Raw genomic sequence first — 26,428 nt, 5'->3', positions numbered from 1 at the left:
CCTCACAACTAACCCAGACTCCCAGATCCTAGATATACGCTGCAGTAGCTGATGTGTAGCGCAGTGTCACAACAGATCCCCAGATCCAGAGATTCACTAATGCCTTCCATCCCCCACAAGTAGTGAGTAGAGGTCTGCTATGTTCCCCAAAAGAATGTTTTGAGGAAAAAAAAATGGATTTTTGTACTTTGCATAGAATTATTTTTCTCCAACAGTTAATTGGGGGGCACAAATTCCATGCATTATTTTTGTGCTGTTCTGCTTGTTTGGGTTCACTGCTATGGATAAAGGCGTTTATTAACCATAAACTCATTTCACCACCAAACCTCCTTCTCCCCCTCTAGACCATGTCCCAGCATTGATTTTTTTCCGTTACCTTAGTCCTATAGTGAGAAACTGCTTTTATTACTCCCTTTGATGCCATCAAGAGTGTATTACACACACATGTGGGCAGGCTCTTGGGATTCAAGGCAAAAGTATTATAATAGAAAAAAAAACATTGTCATCAAGACAAAAAGTGAATAATGAATAAAATAAAGCCCCAGATAGCAGTAAAAATCAGACAGAAGTTCTAACCCTGACCCCCTTTTTTTTTCAAAACTAGTAAATACATTTTGGTTTTCATATGCTTTAAAAGTTGAGATAGGCAGACAATAGTGCAGCTGGAGCACTCCCTTTATCACATATGACATTACGGTTGTGTTGACAGACACAAGGTAATTTTCCCTCTCCACTATATAAAAAAGGAAGAATATAAACCCACAGCTCCCTCCTGAAGCAGTGAGCAGGATAAGTGGGTTGACTGGGGCTCTGTCACTGACATGATAAGTATCTGATTTCCTTAATTTTCATGTCAGAAATTGCTGCAATGGGTATTGAAAGTGTTTTTTTTCCCAGAAATGTGCTACACTTCAGTTTTATTGCAATCAAGTTGATTTCAAGCTGCTTGCATAAATTGAACAATGGTGGCTGACCTTTCTCCCACAAAAGGGACTTTTGATTGTTTAAGTTGTCATTAAACTTGTCAATGACTTGGTTGCACATTGCTGCTTACACAGCAATGCATTGGATTGGAATTTATTATTATTATACAGGACTTATATAGCGCCAACAGTTTGCTCAGCGCTTTATATTATGGAGGGAGACAGTACAGTAACAATACAGTTCAATACAAGAGGGATTAGAGGGCCCTGCTCCTTGGAGCTTACAATCTAAGAGGGAGGGGATAGTGGTACAAGAGGTAATTAGCTGTGGGGGATGGAGTGGTAGGAAGAGTAGAGGATTCCAGTATTAGCTGGGGTCGGGGTAGGCTTCCCTGAAGAGATGGGTTTTCAGAGTGCACCTAAAAGTGAGCAGAGTAGGCGATAGCCCGATAGATTTGGGTAGGGAGTTCCAGAGGATGGGTGAAGCCCTTAAGAAATCCTGGAGACGGGCATGGGAGGAGGAGACAAGGGAGCTAGAGAGTAGGAGGTCTTGCGAGAAACGGAGAGTACGGTTTGGGTGATATTTAGAGACAAGGTCGGTGATGTTATTAGACGGCTTTGTATGTCAGTGTTAGTGTTTTGAATTTTATCCGTTGGGCAATTGGAAGCCAGTAGAGGGATTGGCAGAGAGGGGTGGCAGATACAGAGCGGTTAGTAAGGTGAATGAGTCTGGTAGCAGCATTCATGATGGACTGGAGTGGGGATAGCCTGCGATGAGGTAGGCCAGTGAGGAGGGAGTTACAGTAGTCAAGGCGAGATATAATAAGGGAGTGAACGAGTTGCTTATTGGTTTCTGAGATTAGGAACGGTCGTATCTTAGAGATGTTGCGGAGGTGAAGTCTACATGAGCTTGTCAGCGATTGGACCTGGGGCTGAAAAGACAGATTGGAGTCTAGGATTATGTCTAGTACCCTGGCGTGAGGGGTGGGACTGATGATAGTGTTGTTGATCTTGAAGGAGAAGTCGGGGGGGGCACGGGCTGGGGGGAATACTAGGAGCTCAGTTTTGGAAAGGTTGAATTTGAGAAAGTGGAGTGACATCCAGTCCGATATGTCACTTAGTAGGCTGGTGATGCGATTGGAGACTGAGGGGGTGAGGTGAGGGGTAGAGATAGATTTGTGTGTCGTCTGCATAGAGATGGTAGTTGCAGCTGTGGGAGTTTATCAATTGGCCAAGGGAGGAGGTGTAGATGGAGAAGAGGAGGGGTCCGAGGACAGAGTCTTGAGGGACCCCAACAGAGGGAGTGAAGGGAAGGTGGCAGCATTATAGTTAACACTGAAGGAGCGCTGTGATAGATAGGAGGAGAACCAGGAGAGAGCGGAGTCTCTGAGGCCAAGAGAGTGCAGTTTTTTGAGGAGGATTATACATTTTGTAATTGTTAGCTGCCATGGTGGGGCATTGTGCAACTAAAAAAGTTGTGACCAGCATATTTTCTGTCTGAGCAGGGTGGCTGTAGCATAATGTTGCATATATATTCAGCACTTTCTGGCAGGATCCTCAATATATATAGCTTTTATACTTTGTATTTGATGAATTCCTCAAGGCATTTCAATTATCATGGAAAGAAGTTTAAAACTACATCAATGAGCAGGGCCAGAGGATCACTATATATGTGTGGCTTCTCCAATACTGGGTCACTTATATTGTTTTTAACATTGTGGGTTTCCCTGTGGCCATCTTGGAGATTCTCTGTTGTGTATTTTGTGCTTTATATTCTGAACTCTCTATTATGACTGTATTTATAACTCAGTTTCATGTGGTGCATTATTTAGGCCCCTTTCACACATGACAGATGACAGGTCCATGTCCGCTGAGTTTATGCAGAGTGGATATGGATATGGATCAAGCCTACTCAGTTCTATGGACCAGCAAGTGTAAATGGACTATGCTGTTCTAGACAGAGAGGAACAGACCCCCTTAAATGTTTTTTTTTTTTTTTTAGCAGACCAGATCGGATTGGAGGTAGGTGGGTGTAAACACACCCAAGTCTGTTTACACCTGCCAGTCCATAAGTGAAGGAAGGGTTCCGATCGGGTCCACCTGAAAAGCTGACACCCTACATGTAAAAAGGGTCTAATACTTCATTGGTTACAGCTTTTTTAGAAATATGTTTTATTTATAAACACACTGCAGCGTCAGTGTCTAGATTTGATTTTGTTAGCAGATCAGTTGCTGCATAATTTATTTATGTTGAAGTAGAGTAAACAAATGTGTAGTTACTGCAGATGTTCTTATATTTTAATGTGTATTTCATTATTTTTGGTAAAATAAAATAGTGCTGATTCAAATACACTCTCTGCAACCTTTCATGGGGACTCTAAATTATCTGAAATTTGCTTATTTTAAGTAATTTTTCCAAAGTACAATTTGCGTCTAAACCTTGCTTTTTTTTACAGCCCTCTGCAGTTCAGGGAGTTGAAACACTATAGGCTAAAACTATCCCCACTTTTGTGTTATGATTTTGACCCCTTTGTAGAAATTATTTTCTGGTAATCTTAGCTGTAATAATTCTGTGAAAATGTCAGCGTTTGACCTATACATATCTGCTCCTCATCAGAATATTGTAGCCGTATAGTTGTGGGACACAAATAGTCTTTTTTTGCTGCCAGTGGCATAGTGAATGGACTTGCAAAAAGTTTAAAACTTAAACAGCACCCACTGGCCAGTGGTTAGTATTTTTACGGAATCCTATGTTTAGTTTTTATTTATGACATTATCTTATGTAATTTACATTTTCTTGCTGTGCTTTTTCCTTTAGGTGCTTTTAAAATCTGCTGTAATCGAGCAAAAAAAAAACTAGATTGAGAAATTTTAGATATAAAATTTTGCGACCAAACTGGACTTACAGTCAGTATTATCCGGGGGTTTACTCGAAGAACCCATTCACATTAGGCAATTTGGAATTGTTGGCACAATTGCTGTGATTCTGCCCACAATTCCAAATCATGGCACAATGCATGTGTGCTTGCTGTTTTTTTTAATGGCACCCCAAACTTGGTGCTGTTCTGCTGCAATTGTCGGTGACAAAATCTCGTCGTAAACCCAGCGTTTAAAAATCACGCTAAGCTTGTTGCCCACACGAGGAAGCGTGAACATTTGTTCCTGTAGCGTTATATCTGAGCGGTGCCTAAAATATCTCCATCAAAGCAACTGAATACAAAATAGGAACTACAACCTTGCAGCTCTCTCTGGATTGGAGAATCCTTTGAAAATACTGTGAAATAAACAGAGAGCTCACTGGCATAGAGTAATACAACTGTAATGTATTTGATATATTGTGCTCACAAAAGCACTTGGTGTACATGCACATAATAAATCTTCCATAGAATCAAAAATATCTCTAATCAACAAGCACAGCTGTCTGACCGTCAGTGCTCCTCTGCCGACATAAGTACTGAAAATTTTGCATTCCTGTCTCATGCGGTTCGAGGGAGTACCCTCTTCATCAGAGCCAACTCTCACCCTCACTGGGAATATCTTTAAATAGGCCTTCTAAGTAGGCCTTCTAAGTGCCAACATGCCTCAGTAAGGCACTTCCTTTCTTTTTCAATGAATTCATATATACAGTAAATAAAATTAAACCCATACTTAAATCATATGTGCTATGTATTCCAACTTTGCAATACAGTGATAGACATTAGCTGATCTACTATTATTGTTGAATGCACATTTTAACTGGAGTCAGCCTAGATGGAACATTTTTTTTTTTTTGTTTACTCGCACTTGTAATTGCACTGTACCTATCAATGTCAGTAGGAGGTTATAGGGCGGATCAATCTAATATATGTCATTTTACCTTAAGATATAATCTCTTCTGCTGCCTTTCCATGCTAACACATGGGATGCCAAACTACCTACTACCTACCTTCACATATAGGGGTGTACCACATCCATAGCAGTAAAATCCTGTCAGAGTTGCTGGTAAGCGTCAGTACACAGTGTCTAAGTGGTACCTGCCTGGCTCTACCACCTGACTATACTAGTCTACATCCCCTTTCTTTCCATACTTGGGATGCAGCGCCACCCCCAAAAACAGAACTTGAGCCATCGCTTTCCTCATTATTCAGTAATGGGATGATCCCCTACTGAAACCTTATAATTGGATGCATAGGTGGAAACCTGTGTCCTAATTGTCCTAAAACATTTGAATATAAATATGTAAACAAAAAAAAAAAAAACCTTTCATGAAACAATATAATTAATAACTTCATTAAATAAAATTATAAAAAACATTGACTAAACTATGATAAAATGTAGGAAAGGGAGAAAGACTGGTAGATATTATGCATAGCTTATACAAAAATAAAAGTTATTTTAATGAAAACTGAATGTTGAAAGATGTTTTTTAACAACTATTCTATTTCAGGGTTAAAACTACTGTGGTTATCCTCTATTTTAGAAATCGTGATGCTAATACCTAGGGCTGATATCTAATTTTTTTTTCATACCTAAAAATTATTATATAAAATGTGGTAATATAATATAAAAATGTGGTAATATAATATAAAGCTCACATACAGAAGCAATAATATCTATAAACACGCATACCCAAAAGTGTGCGGACACTATTGATTCATAATGGCTTAGCGGTTAGTGTGATGGAACTCGGTATTGGACCCCTGCCCTTCTCACCAACTCGTGACAAAGACCAGCCGATCTCGCACTGCGATGTCACTTGCGTAACAATGCTACTCAACTGCACCCTGCACTAAGATTTATCAGCTTGCGGGACCACAATCTATGTGCCAGCAGCCTGAGAGCGATTCTTACTGGGGTAGGTTAATTACGCAATTAACCCTTCACACTGCCACTACCTCCTTTTTACAGAGGTGGAGGAAACACAAATCCTAGCAATAACACTGATTTTAACATAAGCGTCTGCAACACTGTCACCACAGACAGGGATATTCAGAAGATTATTGTATACAGTAGCACTCTTCAAGAGACAGGGATTCTTTCATTTGCATTAAAAGCTGTAGAGACAGTTTCAACACTTTTTCAAAATAGGTTTTATTAACCTCCCTGGCAGTATTCCCGAGTGTAGCTCGGGGTAAAGTTTCATTACCAAAAGCGGTAACCCCGAGCAACACTCGGGCTTACCATGCGGCGCTGCTCCGCGATCCCTCGATCACTTACCTTGTCCTGCGCTCCCGTGATGTCCCTCCTGCAGTGTCCCTGGCAATGTAATCCGGCTGATGCTGGGTTCTGTCCCCTGCGAGTGTCGGGACGTATGGGGGACGGAACGGCGGGAAATTTGAAAGTAACATTCACTAAAATCACATAGTAAAACATTATTGTATCAAAGCATTTCACATACATTTTGTCCTGTGCCCTGCCTGCTATTTTACTGTTCTTTCTGCCTGGAAACTGAGAAATGTCCATGGCGTCCAAAAAGCGTCCCTTTAGGTCAAAATCGGTTTTAGACCAGCTAGAGCACTGCGATAGTAAATCAGAACTACTTGCAGAATTGAGTGATAATGATTTGTGGGGAAATTCGTCATCAGACACTGAAAACGATTTTTGAGACTTAGCTCAGTGATGTGCGAACTTGGCGCTATATTTCAAATTTCAGTGTTTTTGGTTTGATTATATTATTGAATGAAATGTATTATTATATTATTATTTTTTATCATTATTTGTTAAATTATAATTTATGATTTCGTGTTTCAAGCTTTATCCTACCCGGGATGTTTACTAGACTCTTGTTCGGACAGATTTCAGTGACTAATTCCCAAAAAATTACAGGCCTACGATAAAAAAAAATACATATTTCCATGCAAAAAAATGTACCGCTTTGAGCACAGAAATACTGACATAATCAGACCGCTAGAGAGGTTAATGAAAAAGTCAAAATGGTGCAATTAAAATAGTTACAGAAAAATATGTTACAAAGACATAAAGAGAACAATAAAGCAACAGAGAAATAAAAGAAAGGCGTTAAGAAGGCAGAATACTTGCAAAGTCCTGGTTTAGCAGAGTCCAATTTTCAGAGCAAAAATGTTTCCTTGGCTCTCAAGTCTGTTAAGATGTTTCTTGATTGATTTTAAACGAGAGCTCCCCTCACCAGGCCTGTCAGTCCTTTTCTATGATATTAAAGGGGTGTCGCTTGAGAACAACTGACCAATTATCCGGCTTAGGGGATGGGTGCTAGGAGGCCAACAAGTTTATGACCAAGTCCCAACTATAATTTCATACTAATATTAATAACTTCCAGTATGTGCAAGTGGTACTCTAGCAACTGGCAGATTAATATTCGGAATTGTATTTCAACCCCAGGGATACCAAACACAGTGTACCTTTGTCACCCAGGAGGGAAGAGACTGTTTTCTCTCCCTTCCTATGTGCTAAAATAGTCATGTAGGACCTTGATTGATTCGGCCTGATATGCCCTGTTCAAATATATACCTAATATTAATGTGCCCAGTTCCTGTTGAATCCTATGAATCGTATGTGGAATTCTTACTTGTGGAATAGACGTTTTATGGTACGCTCTGCATTCCTAGAGCTCTAATCGCCTAATAGGTCATGTGTGACGGCTTGATTGAGTTACTGTTGTAGGATAGGGCAGAGGAAAGTGGTTTTCATGGTTCCTGAAAAATAGACATCCTGTCAAGACTAGTTAGTGGTTTACAGCTCTGGAGCTGCATCTATTTGTGTTTTAATTAAGATAAATGGCTCTTTTGAAGTTCGTTACAACTTACAGCCACAAATTCCATTTTCAAGAGGAGGAAGGAGGGGAGAAAGATGATTGTTCATGAAAAACAAAATGGCTGAGACCTTAACAAGATGGCTGTCGCGTACAGCTTTCATGTCTGTATTGCGCATAATCATTACAGTTAACACTTTTATTTTGCATCTCCGGAGTCCAGAGCGCCTGTCTTCGAGAAGGTTGTATTCAGTACTGAAATGGCCATAAACACAGTTTCAGGGCTCAACATGTGCTTTTGTGTTACAACTCTGAGTATTGATCTTATTTTAACATTCTGCTAAAACTTTGTATATAAGTACTGCTCGGACCTTGAAGAAGGGGGTACACCCTGATAAATTGTGTATTCGTGCAAATATAATCAAAAGTGTCACGGACGTTACTCAGTTGTAACTATCAGCAAGGCTCCATTCAGACTAGACTTTTTCAAATCGTGGGTGGAAATGCAGCGATTCTGCCTGCAATTTGAAAACGTGCTGTAGAACTGTGAAAATGCGCAATTGCGTTTTCAGGTGCCATTCCTTTCAGTGGCACCTCAAAATGTAGGGCCTTTTTTGCCACGTTTACAGTGTGTTTTTTGCATGGTAAACATGCAGCGATCGCGCAAACAAAATTGCAGGACGCGCAACACCCATAAAAGGTTCCGGGACCTTTTTTGGGCGGTGCACTTCTGGCGATTTTGTTTGTGCTGCGATTCCGCCTACAATTTGAAAAAGCCTAATGTTAATTGGAGCCTAAGACCCCTTTGACACTTGAGCATTTTTCAGCTGAAAGCATGATGCTCAGAAACGCTCAACAATAAAAATCCCATTATTTTCCAATGGCCCCTGATCACACTTGAGCGTTCTGTCGCCTGCAGCAAAACGCCTATCACTCAAAAAGGTACTTGCGCTACTTTACAGGCAGATTTGAGCGTTTTGTCCCCATAGACTTTAATGGAAAACACCTGGGACTCCATTCACACTTGAGCGTTTTTCACCTCGAAGCTCGGCGCTCAAAAATGCTCAACACGTAAAATCCCATTATTTCCAATGGACCCTGCTCACACTTGAGTGTTCTGTCGCCTGTAGCAAAACACATGTTGCCTAAAGTACTTGCGCTATACTTTTCAGGCAGATTAGAGCGTTTTGTCCCTATAGACTTGAATGAGCCTGAACAGTGGGAATAAGCGGTTTTTTTTTTTCAAGTGTTTTTTCAGGCGTTTTCAGCTATTTCTATCGGCCACAGCAAACGCCTAAATGAAAAACACCTTAAAAACCACCTATAATATTTGCAAATCTGCTAAAAAAATAAATGTTCCAAAATGCCTGAAAAAAATGCTTGAAAAAACACCAGAAAAACTTTCAGGTCAGTGTGAATGTAGCCTAAAGAGCTTGTGCTATTTGTGTGTTGTAGGTGTTCGATCTTCCAAAGGCAGAACCTTGTATTTTAGTTTGAATTTTGTATTACAAAGTAACACCAGCTATTTTTACTTTTATGTATGCTTTACAACCCAAAGCAAAAAACTGCTAATAATAATAAAAATGTTTAGTATATAAAAACACATTTTGTTTAATCTGTGCCTTTTTATTTCAATATTTTTTTCTTTTTAGATTACAGCACTTCAAATGCGTATCTTTCCAAAATATTAATTTTCCTTAATGCAGGGAGCAAAATTGAAAATTGCCTTCACCTTGGGAGTGAAGTACATATTTTGTCTGAGCATTTCATTTCTCATTTACATTTAAATTATCCAGTTGGAATGTGCACAAAGTTTGAAGATGCCTCATAACTGTGTGAGCTTCAGCCACAATAATTACTTGGGGGCAACGGATTCCAGCTGAAAGGCAGTCAATATACTAATTTTTTTGCCAGATTCCTATTTCTGCTGCTTGCAATCAGTTCAGTAAATTGTGCTTTATAATTTATTTCCTCTCAAGTCACCTGAGATTACATAAAGCATCTTTTCCAGTGTTGACCTTAAATCTAAATTCTGGGTGCAAAAGCTTTCATTTTAATATGTTTCTCAATAGCAGCAGAAAAAAATAATTCTACTTTGTGTGCACAAGGTGCCTGTGCAATCTCAGTTATTACTTTGTTAAAGTAGCAGGACATAATCACTATGCGGTACATAGTCTGTACAGAGAGCAGAGCTGTGTAAGGGACTTGGCAGTCCCTGCACAGAAAACTACAGGAGGGGGCGGATACAAGACCAGTCACCCTACAGAAGGAGAGGGAGCAGCGGCAGTTGGTTTTGATAACATGTAATTCCTGCACAGTGACATCATTTCACATTGGGTTACTGCACAGTTCTGGAAACAATACACAGAATATACAGATTCAAGTAAAAATACACATGCCTTTTATATTTACACAATATTTGGTTATCCTGGATTTCGGCTTTAAAGAAAAGTAATTAAATTTCCATGTATTTTTTGGATTGAAATATATTTGTACCACTTCCCATTATCAAGTTAAAAAGGTATCAACAAAAATATTGGGAATTTCAAGGTACCCACCATCATTTGTAGCACACATCATGCACACTTGTTATTTTGATACAAAACATTAAAATGTTTAAAAAAGGAACATAAAAGTAGAGTTCTGGCAAATTTAAAGAAAAGTAGCCAAGCCATAGATGCCTAGCATAAAGAAGAAATAGAAATGAATCTGAATATTTTATGTTCACTGATGAACAGCATGTCCAAGAACATGATAATCTTGACCGTTGATGCCTAGTTCTTTACTTGCTGTGACATTCTACAGGCCTCGGGCATTATCTAAGCATAGGGAAAATAAAAGTTTAATGTAATATATTCTGTATTCTCCATATATTTTCCATGCCACCGTTAGAAATATCTGAAAGAAAGCACTGTCGATGGTTTTAGATACATCACTGTCTCTTCTTTTACATGAGTAGATTTTTTATCTAAATAACAATAAAAGGTCTAGTAATTAAAAAGTTTTCAAATGATAAAAAACACATAATTGCTGAGCACAACCACATTTAGTTTGGATAGGGACAATTTCAGTAGGTTCAGCTCAGTGGGACCTTTCAAAGTGGTTTCCTCAGCAAGTATTTTAAACATCAATCTAATAGATAACTTCTAGTATGGAAATAGAAAACAAAAAATAGAAATTAGATACAAATGAGAATATTGTATTATAAGAAAAACTATAACTGGCTTTCATCAAACGTATTTTAAATCTTCTTTAATGTTTTATATATTTTTTTTATTATATTATATTTTTGCTATATAAAATCTTTACTTTACAAGTAAACATTTAATACAGGATACACCAAATGCACCGGGTTTTCTAAAGCGAGGGAAGAGCAGAATCTGTTTGTCTTCAGTCTATCTCACCTAATCTTCACCCTATATGAAATGAGCAGGCAGGCTGAGGAGTGGATAGGTTGGCTGACCCTCATATGACTCTGGAGCTGAGTGTTTAAATTTGAGGTTCCTTTGTTGAGCTTTGTAAGCTAATTTTAGCTATGCTGGAAACATAAAAAAAAGCCCAGAGATGAATTCGTTGGTAGGGGCATAACTGTTAAAAATTAATATTCAATATTTGATGCTTAGTGGACTACCAAAAACAAAAAATGTTTTATAATGTTATGAAAGAAAATATAGAGTCAGTAAGACAGCCAGGGAACTGGTAAACAGGCAATGAAGGTCCTAGCCGTCCCTTACTATACTAATAAAAGCAAAGATCATGCTCCTTACTGGTTGCAGGGCTCTAACTTTGACTCGGGGATGATACTGCTACTTCCATACATAGAGTTCTTACCTGCAGACTGCTGCCTTGGGGATTGGACTTTGTGCTTTTTCTAGAATGGACTTCCAGGCAAAAATTTTTTTAAAATGTTAGACTGTCTGAAATAACAGTCTTTGTAGGGCAGTTTGATCCAAATTTAAAGCTGCCATACATTTTTTTCAGTCTAGGTTTTATTTAGCAGCCAAACTTATACCAGTTTAAATCTCACTTTAACCTGTCACAAATTCACAAGTGATTTGTATACTTCCAGAACTGAATGGAAACTGGTAAGTAGCTTCCAGACTCGCCGTTCAATGGCATAGCCTGAAGTCACTTTTGAGCCATTTTCCTTTAAGAATACCACAGACACTTTCCTGGCAGCAGGGTATTCATCATTTTGTCTTTATTACAACACTTCACATCCATCTTTGTGCAAGTTAATTTGTCTAACATATGAAAATAGAGCCCTCGGATAAGAACTGTCTAGCTGTCTTTTGGGATATTTCTTTAGTGTTTCCAACCTACGCATTATAAACCAGATTAAACATTTACAAACCAATTAAACTAGATAGCAAGGCTTTATTTTCCCTGCAGCTGTCATGAGGATCTCACACAGACTGGGAAGTTTATGAGATAGCCGCATAGTTTTGCTAACCAAAGCACTAATTGGTTTAGGAGACAGTTTAAAGTGCCATTTATCAATACTGTAATTTAATAGTCCCAGATCCACAGTGATTTTAAGGTAAAATTATGTGACATGCAGTTTCTGTGTTTCTACACACATAATTAGCAGGGCACTTTGAAACTATTTTAAGGTTACCAAACATGGGGAAGATTTTTTTTTTCAGTTAATTTTAATGTTCATATTCTGAATACCTGTGTAGGTTTACCAATAAAGAAAATGGATAGAGAATAGGTTATTGTACTCTGTTACAAATTGCCCATTGGGTCCCTGCTGGGGTGCTGAGAAAGGCCAAGAGCCAAGCTCACAGTCCTACTCATACAACATGCACCAAATTGTGTATATATACTGTAGATTGAGAATACATAATACCCCCTTAACAAAGCACTGGTTTGACCTCATCTTGATTATGCAGTTCAGTTTTTCTCACCAATCCTCAGGAAAGATGTTGAATTAGAAAGAGGTCAGTGAAGGTCAACAAAATTATTAAGGGGATTATATATTATAAGGATTGCATAGATTAAAGTTTTTCACTCTGGAGAGGAGGTGCTTACGGGGGGATATGATTACAATGTAAAAATATATCAAAGGTGACCTTAGTAACTGTGATAAACTGTTTACTTGAAGGTCCCTAAAGAAGACACACAGCCAGGATTTGAGGTTACTAGTAAAGAAGGTTTAACATTATATTGCGGAAAGGATTCTTTACTGTTGCAGAGAAAATGTGGCGTTCCCTCCCCCAGGATATGCCAGTAGCTGAGAGGGTCAAAAAAATTTCAGGAATTAGAATATACAGGGCTGTGGGAATTGTTAGAAATAAAAATGCAACCATAAAAGACCTTTCAGTGATCATGGCGCTGAAAGTATGTTTGTAAAACCACCTTGTTTTCTAATTGCAAAAGTATGTACTTGGTTACTGATCGGTATGAGTGAACTTAAATGGTAAACATTACAGAGGAGTTCCAGGAAAATCACTAAATACACATTATGCATCAATCAGCCATAGCATTACGCTCACCAACCATGTTGGGCATGGACTCCACTAGACCTCTGAAGTTACGCTGTGGTATCTGACACCAAGCCGTTAGTAGCAGACCCTTTAAGTCCTGTAAATTGTGAGGTGGGACCTCCATGTATCCTCCATGGATTATTCTGTTAAAACAGTTCACATAGAAATATTTCTACTATGTATGTAGTTGTTTGCCTGATGTTCATCTTTAATTTTAGTTGTTTAGAAGATCATTTTGTTACAGATACAAGTTATATTTCAGAATTTGCTGCAAAAAGCTAAGTTCTGCCTACATTTTTTTTTACTTCCATCCATTTTAGGCATAATGAGACTTAGCAGAATCTGCCTAGCATGTTCTCTAATAGCTAAATAAGAAAGAAGACACCTCTAATACTTCTGATAACCTATAACTGTTAGCAGCACTTTTACAGCATATAGTTGTAACCTTGCAAAAACATTATTAAGGGCCTGTATTGATGCTCTTTTGTTCATGTCAGATGAGTTTTGAATTCCTGTGCAAGTCTATAGGAATATAAATCCTCTTAAAGCAGGTAAAGTGCATGTCAGAAGGAGGTCAAGGGCACCTGCCAGTTCATTTTGAATAATTTAAGAACACAAAAAATATTCTTTTGGTTATAGTGTTCTTTATTTTTTATTAGTGTCTCTGCTGACCCTTGGATCTTTGCATACTTTCCTGCACCCCTTCTCCTCAGAGTCTGACCACCATTGGAGTGCATGGACTGGACTGTTTTTAAAATTTGGCATAGGCTGATTACTTATATCTCCCATTAATGGTGCATGTGTTTAAACAGCACATATCTTAATATTATATAGCTTTTTTTGTGTGTGTTCTAACTGTATATGTTTTAGTTTTGATATGAATATTCAAGTTTTCCCCTGAATAAGAGGAAACCTGAAACAAGTTAGGAATATACATTGAGATACAGATATTCTGTTGCTGAGGCCTAATTATTGACCAGTGAACTATGATATGATAGCTATATGTACAGCTGTAGCAGGAATAATGTAACACTATATTTTCAGGGCTGGTTCACACCTGAAGTGCACAGGAACGCAGTATTTGTTTGTGTTGGTGCCTTAAAAGTTTGGTACACCCACTAGAATTAGGATATACTTTAGATGCCGTCTTTTTGGAGTCTGTTGCAAATACCACATCAACAGGCGTGATCCTTGTGGATGATGGATTTCTCTAACCAGTACATGTGCTTGATTATAGATGGCTTTTGTTTTTTTGTTTTATTAGTTACACTATCAGGTTCAGAGATGTACTTAATTAATAAAATCACTACAATATTTATATTAAAAATCTGATAGTGGGAAAATGTGTATATCTTTTTATCCTGAACATTTGTACTTCTATTTTACACAGGTGGCCATGATGACAATTTAATGGGTGGAGGAGCTAGATTTGTCTGCAAGCCAGGAGCCAGAAACATCACGATCATATTCCATCCTTTGCTGAGGTAAGTTGATTATTGTAACATAGTGACGTAAATATGGCAAGATCACCAAAAGTGTCTGCAAGAAGAACAGTTTTCTTTTCTTATTGAACAGTACGGGATACAGCCAAAGCTTTCTTGGCCATACATCTCTTCTAGGCCACAGGAGTGGAGTGCCCTTACTTGTTGTCTACTGTGACCCAGAATCCGCTAACAGTAGGCTAAAGCTTGCTGTCAGTTGACATCACAGAGCCAGTTCTGGCTCTTGAAGGATCCCGACAATAATTTTGGGATCCACCCAACTGCCTAACCAGCAGTTGGCTCAGCCTTTCAGCACACTGCTGAATAGTTGCAAAAAAAAATAAAAAAAAAATTTTTTTTTTTTTTTTTAAATCCCTGTTCACATCTGTACAGGCATCTTTTTTGGTGCTAACTATGTGTGTTGGGCAGTCAAATTAATTGGCTACCCTAACACAACATGTGTTAATACATGTAAAGTGTAAAAACACACATCAATGCAGTGCATAGATTTGAACCTAGACTTAACGTCTGCCACTGCCGCACCGTTCTAAATGGTGGGAGGCAGGGGCAGGCTTCCCAATAATGTGACCACTCTGATTGGCTGTCAAAGATCTCACATGATTAGAAGCTGCTGATGACCAGGAGCTGTCTATGGCAGCTTGGTTATTGTGCTGAGAAAACTCAGTGAGCCAACTCTCAGCACTGAAGATCAAAAACCACCTCACCCACCCTGCCACTGCATATATGCTTGCAGCTGCAGTGCACCAACACATTAAGGATCCAATTACATTATAACCACCGGTGCAGATCATGCATGCAATAGCTTTGTTGTGTACATGTGCTGCTGTGAAATGTTGCAAAAAGTGGCAGTGCTTAACTTTTTTTTGTTTTAACTTTAAGTTACATTCTCTTAACACACTGAGTTGCAATAAAATATGTGCCCAGATCATTTTATCACAATATACACCAATGCAGCACCCACACAGCTCTGTGGACTCTATGGTAAAACAAGGCTAAGTTAACCTCCATATTTTTAGTGTTCATTGCTTATTTACAGTTTTGTGTACCTTTTTATTTTCACCATTTTGCAAAAAGGAACAATTTAAGAATTACAAATATTTGATAACGGATGTTAATGAGTACAGGATGGAAGCCCTTTACCTTTTTGCTGCCAGAGCCGTTTTTTCATGTTTTGCACGTTTAAAAATTCATTTTAGACTTGAAGATTGCATAAACCCCGAAAACATTATATAGTTTCTGAAAGCAGACCCTAGAGAATAAGATAGTGGTAGTTGCAATTTTTTATGTCACACAATATTACCGCAAAAGTTCAGTAAAAAATACACTAAAGGTAATTTTAGGGCACACAACAATAACAATAAATTACCAATTTTTTGCTAAAATATAGATGAGGTTGTACCAAGTAAATAGATACCCAACATGTCAAACCTCAAATTTGCGTGCATCTGTGAAATGGTGACAAACTTCAGTATCGTATATTTTCCATAGGCGACGCTTTAAAAGTCCCCGATAGGTTATCAGTTTGGCGTTACGGAGGTCTGGTGCTAGAATTATTGCTCTCACTCCAGCGTGTGTAGTGATATGTAACGTGTATTGCAATCATAGTTTTCATGCGTAGGCAGCCCAGACGCACACATTTCCATTAGTACATTTTTCCGGGGGGGGGGGGGGAAATTAATGTGCTTGGGTGTAACTGTAATTATTTACAATTTATTTTTTTTGCTTAACTTATTTCTTTTCATCACATTGGGGACAAAAAGTCCATTATGTGATGATTTTTTGGTGACAGGTTCTCGTTAATGGTCTAAAAGACCCTGTATGGCTCCAATAAATCTAATGCAGTGCAAATCGCACAGCTGTAGCTTCTTTCATACATGAGGACCCAGAAGTGACAGTTTACATGTTGCTTCCAAGTCAGCAAACAAGAAGGAGAGGAGAGCGGATGTGTGTCCTCTATGCTTTCTCCCCTCTACCTGGCAGCACCCGCTAAGCTGGTCCTGGGCCCATAGATGGGCAAGCAGAGCCCAGGATACATGGCAGAGGCGCACGTGGCGAAGTGTTGTAGTGCTGTAACAGGTGGTGTGTGGAAGCAAATGGGCTGCAAGAGTCTGCTTGTCAGATGTACACACAATTCCGGTGGCTGTCGCCACCAGGAGTGTGTGTAAAACCCCCCTGCTGTCAGGTCCATAAGACATTTGGACCTGGCAACGAAAGGGTTAAACATACACCTAGGGTCACCATTCCACCCCTATGATGCCACAGTTTGACATTGCAGGGTAACGGCTTTGGCGCCAGTTAGAAGAGCCCTTGATGGGGCTTGATGGTGGTGCTGTTGCACTATTGGCCCTCTCCTCTGTGGCATGAAGCATGTTCTGCACATAAGCTGCCTTGTTTTAAGAAGAGAATAAAAGTCACTGTGGGTTTTATTTACTAAAGCTGGTTCACACAGAATATCGTGCACTTCTACATAGAAACCAATCACCTTACAGATTTTATTGCTAAAGCTTTATTGAACAAGCTGAGGTTAGAAACTGATTGGCTGACTGGCTTATGAAGCAAGGACTGCATGAACCGGGCAACGCATGTCCGTAAAGCCAGTTATAGACCTGGGCAGGTGTCATGTTTTACTTTACTGTTAGTTTTTAGGTTAGTGGGTGCACTGGGCACCCTGGCTGCCATTATGCTATATGCTGGGTGTTCTTTGCGCTCCTATGCCTTTAAGAGGGGTGGGCTCCCTGATGAGCACCTGCCCTAGGTCTATCCATTAAATACATGTGCCTCTACTATGGGGACTCAAATTTGTAGAGTTTGGACCACAGAATATCAGGGTGCCGTGATGTGGCTTACATATGTATTTGCAAATGTGTGCTAACTAAACCCCTGTTTTTAAACGCATACTGTTAGACAGGTTAATTTGGTTGTTGGCAAGCTGGCTGGCGAGTTGATTTTTGAACACTTTTTTTATGTTTATTTTTTACTGTCTCCATTAGCTGCCTTATTCTCTAAGGAAGTTTTCTTTATGTTGCACAATGACGTGGTGTTGAAGCCAAAGGCATCCTTTCTCCTGAAGGTTGTCTCTGCTTTCCACCTTAATCAGAATATTGTATCCGCATCCTATGTCTTGTTCTGAAATGTTGTAAAGAAACTTCTCTCTACTGCCTATATGCAATGCACACTGTAAGAGATTACCTCTTATCTACTGCCACTTTTAGTAAATCGGATTTACCCTTTGTACTTCCTAGTGGTTCCTCAAGGGTCTCCATGCCTCTTGTTCCATCATTGCTAGTTGGACCAGACATGTTAGAGCATATAATTTGAAGGTTAGGGTTCTTCCCTTCCCGGTAAAGCACATTCTACCTAATATGGTAGTGCTTCATGGGCTTTTCATCATCAGGCATCTGTTTCTTAGATTTACAAGACTGCCACATGGGCTGTTTTGTTCACTTGTTTGATAAGTTATACCAGATGGATGTTCAAGCTTCCTCTGATATCAGTTTCTGGTGTAAGATGCTATGTTCTGTTCTTATGATCTTCATATTGCTTGCTACAAAGTTGAGGCTAGCTGGGAGAGGGCGGGGTTATATTGGGGTGTTTTTAAGGAATGCTAAACACACACTGTTTAACTTTCATTATCCCTTCTCTTTATGTGAATGATGGCACATACATAATGGTGCAACAATCAAAAATCTATTCTTTCCTAAGTATCTTCTTTCCTAATCATTATTCAGCTGTCACATGTCCCAGCTCTTTCCCAGACTGTCTGTAGGGAAACAGTGGCAGGAGGAGCTTCTAGTCCTTTATTACTGGCCACATGTTCAAAATAAAAAAACAGCCTTTGGAATACAGAGTAAAATAAATAATAGCAATACTGTTTTAAATCGACATACACACACACACACACATATATATATATATTAAAACTTTGTGTTTGGCAGTAACATGGTGTGGCTTGAGTAACAGGCTGGCTTTGTGTACCCCCCTCCCCCTCGCCTGTATATTAAAAATAACATTGAGGTGAAGCCTCCATCGATCAAGATGTAATATCTCGCACCCATTGTGTTTAGCTGGCTAGTGGGCATGAAAGAGTAAGCAGGGAGTGGGCCGTCATTTACCAGTGTATATATGCCCACATGTGTGACTCTATAATCACATGGGCTGCTCAGATGTGATAGGGAGGAAATGCTCAGAGTAGAAAATACACTGAAAACAGAGCATGTGTACTAGCTTTCAACACTGCTCTGCAAAATCTCCAACTGCAGTAGGGACATGGACAGGAGGGGGAAATAGAGAACAGCAGGACCAACTAGTCTTTTTGCAGAATACAGAAAATGAACCCCACAGTGACTGACTATGAACAGTATGTAATACAGCATTTATTGATAGTTTTTAATGATGTGGGTTTAATGGTAACTTAAACAATCCTATTTTCTATAGTCTCTAGCAGAAAGTTAATTTCTTTCATGTTTGAAGGTGTGTTAGGACATAAAGGGAAGCACTGACTAGCTGCAGAATAGGTGTTTTCAGATGCTAACCGAAAAACATTTATAATCAATAACCAATGAGCAGGTAAAATAAAGTAGCTGTCTTATCTTAGAAACAACTTTTTAATTGACTTTGCTTGTGTTTCTTATGTAGAGCTTGAGGAATTAAAACACAGGTTTAGTAGGCTCTTTGCTAGTGTCATATTGGTGACCCATTTATTACTGTACATCCTGTGCTGTGAATTCTTATATTGATCTAAGTAACACGCTTTCAGCAGACAATTTAGCTGAAGCATGCTGCTGGTGCTTTTGAGGTCAGCACAGAGAGGGAAAGAGAGACCAAGAGAGAGAGAGAAAAATGATTAAGCTTCTATTTTGATCTGATAGAGTCAAAGCATGGTCAGAGGTTGAGCTAGAAAGGTGAAATTAAATTTAATTTCTCCTGATTTTGAACAATGCGGCAGTCACCAGCACACTCTTGTGAAGTGCTCCTGACAACAAGTCACTCATTTTAAAGTTTCACTCAAGTCCTTGATGAGTTTGTTCCCGTTTACTCTGACCTTTGATGAGCCCTCAGAACTAAGCATCTCTATGGAAAGCACAGAATTGATCTGCTAAAATACAATATTTTGCTATGCCTGTCAGTGTATAATTCAGTATAATGGGCATGCTCAGAAATGCAGGTGTTGGGGGTTACAATGAAATTGTAATGCAAGTATTTGCATAATGAAGAGGGAGATGTGTGCCATATCTACCTTCATAAGGGATGCCCTATGAGCTTATAGTGTTAAATCAGCTTTTCAGAAAAAAAATTAGAAGGTGAACGAACACCCTACACCCTCCCCTTGGGTCCCGGTGCACAAAGCGCTTACCTCCATAGGTGATACAGTTTCACCATCAAACACAGTGGCCCTGGGATTTGATAACCAGGCTGTTCTTCTTTCCCTAGGGATGCCAGGATAGGTCAAAGCAGTTCATTTTATCAGCACGGTCACATGCCAATGCTGACCAATCAGAACCAGTCTGATCTGTCCCAGAGTCCCTAGGGAAAGAAGAGGAAGAACAGTGTGGTTTTCAAACCCTAGGACTGCTGCATCAGTCTGCTTGTATGGTGAAACTGAATTGGTAAATGCAGTGGGAACTGGGAGGGGTATAGGGTGTGTGGTTCACCTTTTCATTTTTTCTGAAAAATGTTTTGAATACTTTAAAGTATATCCAAAACCAAATCTTTTTTCTTTTATATCAAAACTAAACCCTCTGATCCTTTACAGCCAAGGGAGAGCCCTTCTTAGCCTCTATTTGGTTTGCAGTGGCCCTGGTGCTGCACATGTGATCAGTTATGACACCAGCCATTTGATAGTTTAACAGCTTAGTTGAAAGCACAAGCAAATGTGATAGTTATCAAAGCTTTTTTTCTCAGAGAATAGATATAGGAACTGCTCCTTCTTACCTACCCACCCCCAAGCACTGTCCTTTGGTTCCACCCCCTACCCAAGAATCATTTTGTATGGAATTTGTAATAACAAAAAAAGCAGTAAAACAGATCCCCTGAAGCCAGCGACAATACCCCCCCCCCCCTTCAGTAACAACAGATTCCCCCAGCAACAATGGACCCTCACAGCAGAATACCACCCCAGCAACAATAGACCCCAAGCAGCAACAACAGATCTCCCATCAGCAAGCAACAATATGCCCCTCCCTCAAAATTAGATCCCCCCCAGCAACAACTGACCGCCCAGCAACAATAGATCCCTTTCCAGCAACAATATACCACCATGCATTGACAATAGCAGTCAGCATCAATAGATCCTCCAATACACCCCAGCACCCCTTGCCATTACATACGTTCAGTGCTGGAGGTGCCAGAATTGTGTTCCCTCACGTTCCTGCTAAAAAAAACCCTGGTTATCATTTACAGCATGCCTTGAATGCAACTGTTTAGTGAAACCATTTAATCAATGGGGTTAGTGCCGGTTTAGGGTATAGATTGATTATAGTGTAGTTAAAATGTCTAAAAAAAAAAAAAAAAATTTTTGTTTCTTTTTTGCTGTCCTGTTAGGGAATTCCTCTTTTTTTCGGGGAAGAATTTGCCTTTACATCCTCAAGATACAGCAGAAAGGGAGAGGAGATTCAAGTAAGGGAGAAAAAGATCATTTTAGACAGGCCTTCCACTGGAAGATTCTCTCCTCATTGCTGATCCAGTGACAACCTAAAATGTTTCATTTTTCCCCACTTCCAGTCCGGTTGATAGCAGACACTAGGACAAATAGAGAAAGTAATTCTCACTGCTTACACAGACATGGGTTTTAATCCTTTTTTTAACTAAAAAAATAATTATTTAGTTACATTAACATAATATACTTTAGCTGTTAATTTCCATTGCTGGTTGTTGCCGAAAATGTGTTTTTGGCTGCAACTTTTCATATTCTGCTTGGAATACATCATCAGGTCTGGTGCTCTCTAAATGTAGATACAGCTATAAGAAAATTTTAATTGGTAAGAATGTATTTTCTGGGCAATCGTTATTTTCCTTAAGACTTTCAGGTGCCTCCCCTCGCCATCATAGACACATACACTATATCAGTATGCTGATGGTAGGGTACTGTATGCTAATTGTATATGTGGTCAGACCCCTCTAGCAGCTCCTATGTTATATAAGCTTTAGGGATTTGAACACAGACTCCCTTTTCGGGTCTAAAAGGGGTCCAGGAAATAATGCTGAAAACCTTAAAGTGGGTCTAAAGCCAAATGATTTTTAAGTTAATGTATTACCTGCATTAAGGTAAAAAACCTTGGACTAATTGTTCCCCTCACCTCCCTCCCTATATTACTTACCTGATTCTTGTATTGATCCAGTGTTGTGCCCGTCGGCTGCAGCGCTTGTTCACTCTCTCCCCCTCCCAGGTTCAGAGACAGCAGCGGGAGCGATTGGCTCCTGCTGTCAGTTGAATCCTGTATGCCAGGAGTGGGGTCAAGCCGCATTGTACATGTTTAGTGATTATGCACAGCTGTCTTGGAAAAGAACCCGCAGGTACACTCTCGTAGGAAGCAACTTCCTCTGGTAGCACACAGAGAAGAGGAGGAGCGAAGATCACCCTCAGAAGACCACATAAGAGGAGGTTCAAGGCCGTTCTGTACAATACCACTGCACAGAGCAGGTAAATATAACATGTTTGTTATTTTAATTTAAAAAAGATGAAGCTTTACAGCTGCTTTCATAGTGTTGTGCAATTTTATTTTTTTGTTTTTATACGTTTTCTTGCTTAAAACTTTTTGTTTTGACTGCTAGTGTATTCATTAACATTTACACTAAATGAGAAGATAGAATATTGTTTGGCTTTTTCAGTGGCAGACACTTTCTTATCATGGCACACAAATGCTTGGCTCTGGAGAATAGTAATGATCAGACATATGTTTTACTGAGCGTTTAGTTACAGATGTAGGACCGCATCAAGGGAGTTATCTGACTGGGCGATGGTTAAGACTGGCATTGAGGCTAACAGGCTCTGAATTGCAGTTCAGCAATAGTACAATGCTTGTTTAAATATCAGCCACATTTTATTAGTATCAGTATGTAATTAGCAGGGAAATGTAGCCTGAAAGGAATAGAAAGGCACAGCTATTTTCAGCACTGGACAGCTCATAAAAATTGGTGTGTCAAAACATCATGGCTATGGGGAATCTGTTACAAACCACCCTTAATATAGTCTCTTGACTCAGCAATTCTTGTGATTTATTTGCTGCATTATAATTGTGGAACAGTGAAGCTGAGCTAGTTTAGTTTCACTATTAGTGATGTCAGGGCTCTAGGATGATTACACAGCTTGCGATTCTTGGCAGTTCTTTAGACTTTTTAGAGATGGGTTTCACTTTGCAATACAATACCTTTATGTGGTCAGCATAGCCAAAATTGACATTTCAGTTTTGCTAGAGATTTACAGTATTCCCCCCAACAGTTTTTTTTTATATACGGTATATCTTAGAAAGTTCTAGATAAGGTTTTCACAGTTGATGTTTACTCACTCACTGTAACCAAAGCTTAATTTTTTCTATCTGCAGCAAATGAATTGTGAACACCCTACTGTGGTCAGAAACATTCAGAGTCCCTGAGAGTCAGCGTGGGCCTTAAGCATAGGCAACCTTTCTGGGTCTCCCACAAGTGACTCCCCTTTTCATTTGAAAAGGTTGTGAACAGTGAAAACTACAAAGGTTTTCAGAATAGTAAGACTAAGCATTACAGGATGTACTTGCCGAGTCCCCAGGAACTGGTTTAAGCCAAGTGGGTAACTGAGCTTACAATGTTACACATTTAAAATCATTTTGGAAGGCTGGGCCTTTATTTCACTTGTGCAGCATTTTCACATTTTCTGCAGCAACTTTAGTGAACATTCTGAAAATGTTTGATCAATCAGCATGACATACAGAGAAATCTTTGTTGCTAAACTGTCCTAAAACCTTGGTAAACTCAAGAAGTAAAGCACAGTAAACAGAAGGCATTTCGCGTTTGCAGATTAAGCTTACCTGATGTTGTTGAAAGTGGTTACCTAACTGGTCCTTGCGCTAAAGTTTCATAACATGTTCTCCCTATTCTTCAACTCTTCATTTTATCTGTAGGTGATGGAAAGCTGTGATTATATGTATGGCGTATCATGTCCTATGAATGTTAAGCAGTTAATTCTCACAGGTTCATTACAACATATTAATTCATTTTCAGAATTAGCCCTTTCACTCTCAGTTTCTCAACCAGAATTATATATACACTTATGAGATAACTGTAAGATTTGGGCAGTGTTTATGCTTGGTAATCTCAGAACTTCACTTATATGGTCTGTTTATTACATCATTATGTATCATTGCTATATCTGTTCGATAAGTGCTAGAAATGCCTTGGTCCTTCCAGAAATCCAATAGACTCCTAATGTTCTACAGTAAGCTGACAATACAGTGCCTTTATGGCACTGAAATCCCAAGAAGTCTTATCAGCCCTGCATTGGTTCCTCCTGTAAACTACAGAACCCCCCCCCCCCATATGTTATATGAGATGAGAATATAGGGAGGTGTTTTACAGTCCCAACATACTACTGGTGTTAGAGTAACAGTTCTGATTCTCCATGTATTTAGTAAAGTGAATGCGTGTTGTCACACTAGGACAGGAAATGTGTTATTGGCAGGATCAGCAGGTGGAAATAAAGGAAACAAAGAACAATAAAAGACTGGTAATTTGCTATATGTTACATTTTTGTTCTTAGGTTTAGGTACACTTCTTGGCAGCTATCATTGTTAATAGAATGCAGTTTAGAAAATGTGTTTTTTGCAAACTACAACTTTGTTCCTTCTAGGTTTGCTTTATAACTGTAAGGATTCAGCTAAACATGAACATTTGAATTGCACAGAAGTATGACGTTTCAGGATATGTGCACTTTTAGCCTCCTTCCCATGATTAATCTAACCCATCCTCGTCAGATGCATACTTACCTTGATCCAGAAGCCACAGGCCCTGCTGTTAGTTTATATCCAGCCTTGTGATGCTGAATGCAATCAAACTGCTTAGACACTGCTACCGAATCAAGTGAATTTTGCATTTTGGTAAGGTTGGAGGGAAGTAGATTAGGTCAGCGAATAAGAGCTAAAAGGATAAACTTTCATAAGTTCACTTATCCATTAAATAAAAAGTACAGTCAAAGTTTGTTTGGCTGTACTTCTCCTGTGATTCACAGGAGTTCAGTTAGCCCTGCACTCCTGTGACCCATTTTCAGCCGACAGTGGGCTAAGGTCCGCTGTCAGCTGATGTCACTCAGCCAGTCCAGGCTGGGGGGGGGCAGAGCAGAGAGCGGTGACTGACAGTCACCGCTCTCTGCTCAAAGCGGTAGGAATAATTGAGCAATCAGTGATGTCTGATTGCTCAGTTCTCACCCTGAGGCTGCATTCACACTTGAGTGTTTTTTAGCTTGAAGCTGAAAGCTCAAAAAATGCTCAAACTTAAAAAAAATAAATAAAAATCAGTGGTTCTGTATGGTGCCTGTTTGCGCCTGTTCACCATAGAACACAATTCATTTCTTGAGTTTGAGCTTTTTTGGAGCTTCAAGCTACAAAAAGCTCAAGTGTGAATGCAGCCTTAGAGCTGGTGGGGGGTCAGATTAATCATCGGATTGATGCTGCATCCATCTAGGTAAAGTATGGTTTTAAAAAAAGAAAAACCCTTAGTTCTCTTTTAAATATACTGTACATTGACAGTTTTCTCATTTGCCCATTGAAGTATCTTGTGTGCAGAAATTAATTTGTCCAAATTTAATTTGTCCATGTACAAACAGGAGTGGGCAATAGGAACTCCTGCTTTCATAATCACAGTAACAGCTTGCTACAATATCTGACAAAAACAGTGTAGCATGTTAGTTACTTGACCGTTTGCTCCAGCTATAATAGCCAGTCAGAGATTTACTTTGTAACCTGGGCAGCACAGTGGCTAAATGGTTAGCACTTCCGCCTGGCAGTACTAGGGTCGTTGGTTCAAATCCCAGCCATGGCACCTCCTGCCTGCAATTTGCATGTTCTCCCTGTGCCTGCGTGGGTTTCCTCTGGGTAGTCTGGTTTCCTCCCACACTCCAAAGACATGCTGATAGGTTAATTGGATCCTGTCTAAATTGGCCCTTGTATATGAATGTGAGTTAGGGACCTTAGATTGTACGCCCCTTGAGGGTTAGGTACCTGAAATAAACCTCAGCTGTAGCAATCTGAAAATTAACAAAAAAAAGTATTTTGTACCTAGAGCAAAACTAGACGTTTTAAACTTATTGCTGCTAAAATTCAGTAATTGTTTGAATTCAGTACCACCAAAAGTAAGCTTTGTTTGCCTCTTAAAAATAAAATATATTTATGGTCCCATGGTATCATAGGTAATGATAAAATTATTGCCAACTGAAAAGGCCCAAAGCTGACATAAAGCTGTAGCTCAAAGGAAGTTAACAGATGCTTTCCTATTTCGCTCACTAGCACCACAGCTGATAATGGGTTTCAGAATTAAATCTGTTTGAAAGAGGTTAGTAAGCATTTATTCCACTTGCTGTATTTTATTTATTTTTATAAACCTGCCACATTAGTACCTCATCCTGCTTAACAGTTTTGGGCAGTGTGTATTTGATCAGTGGTGACAACTTCTAAAAATATTAAAGTAGCTCTACTCAATCCTGATGACAGAGCCTAAAATCACTTACTCTACTTCAAGATCCAAAAACTAATATGTGATACATTAGTAAGAGACAGGTTGTCAAAAGAAGTGCAACATCTGATCAGTCAAAATCTTGAGTTTGTAAATTGTCTTTGTCCTTTT

At 39.3% G+C, this 26,428-nt stretch overlaps 1 protein-coding gene across 1 annotated transcript in view; it reads left to right on the top strand.

Moving 5' to 3' along the window:
- The window catches only part of EXOC4 (exocyst complex component 4), a 634,255-nt gene that overhangs the window by 260,444 nt on the left and 347,383 nt on the right, over nucleotides 1-26,428 (top strand). The window contains exon 10 of the mRNA XM_089676875.1: nucleotides 14,509-14,602. Coding sequence (XP_089533001.1) covers nucleotides 14,509-14,602 — 94 coding nt within the window. The remainder of the gene's footprint in view (nucleotides 1-14,508; nucleotides 14,603-26,428) is intronic.

Source organism: Staurois parvus, unplaced genomic scaffold, assembly GCF_062004578.1.
Source record: "Staurois parvus isolate SC_StPar_1 unplaced genomic scaffold, SC_StPar_1.0 ptg000175l, whole genome shotgun sequence".
Classification (NCBI taxonomy): domain Eukaryota; kingdom Metazoa; phylum Chordata; class Amphibia; order Anura; family Ranidae; genus Staurois; species Staurois parvus.
This window is presented reverse-complemented; position numbering and strand designations above follow the sequence as displayed.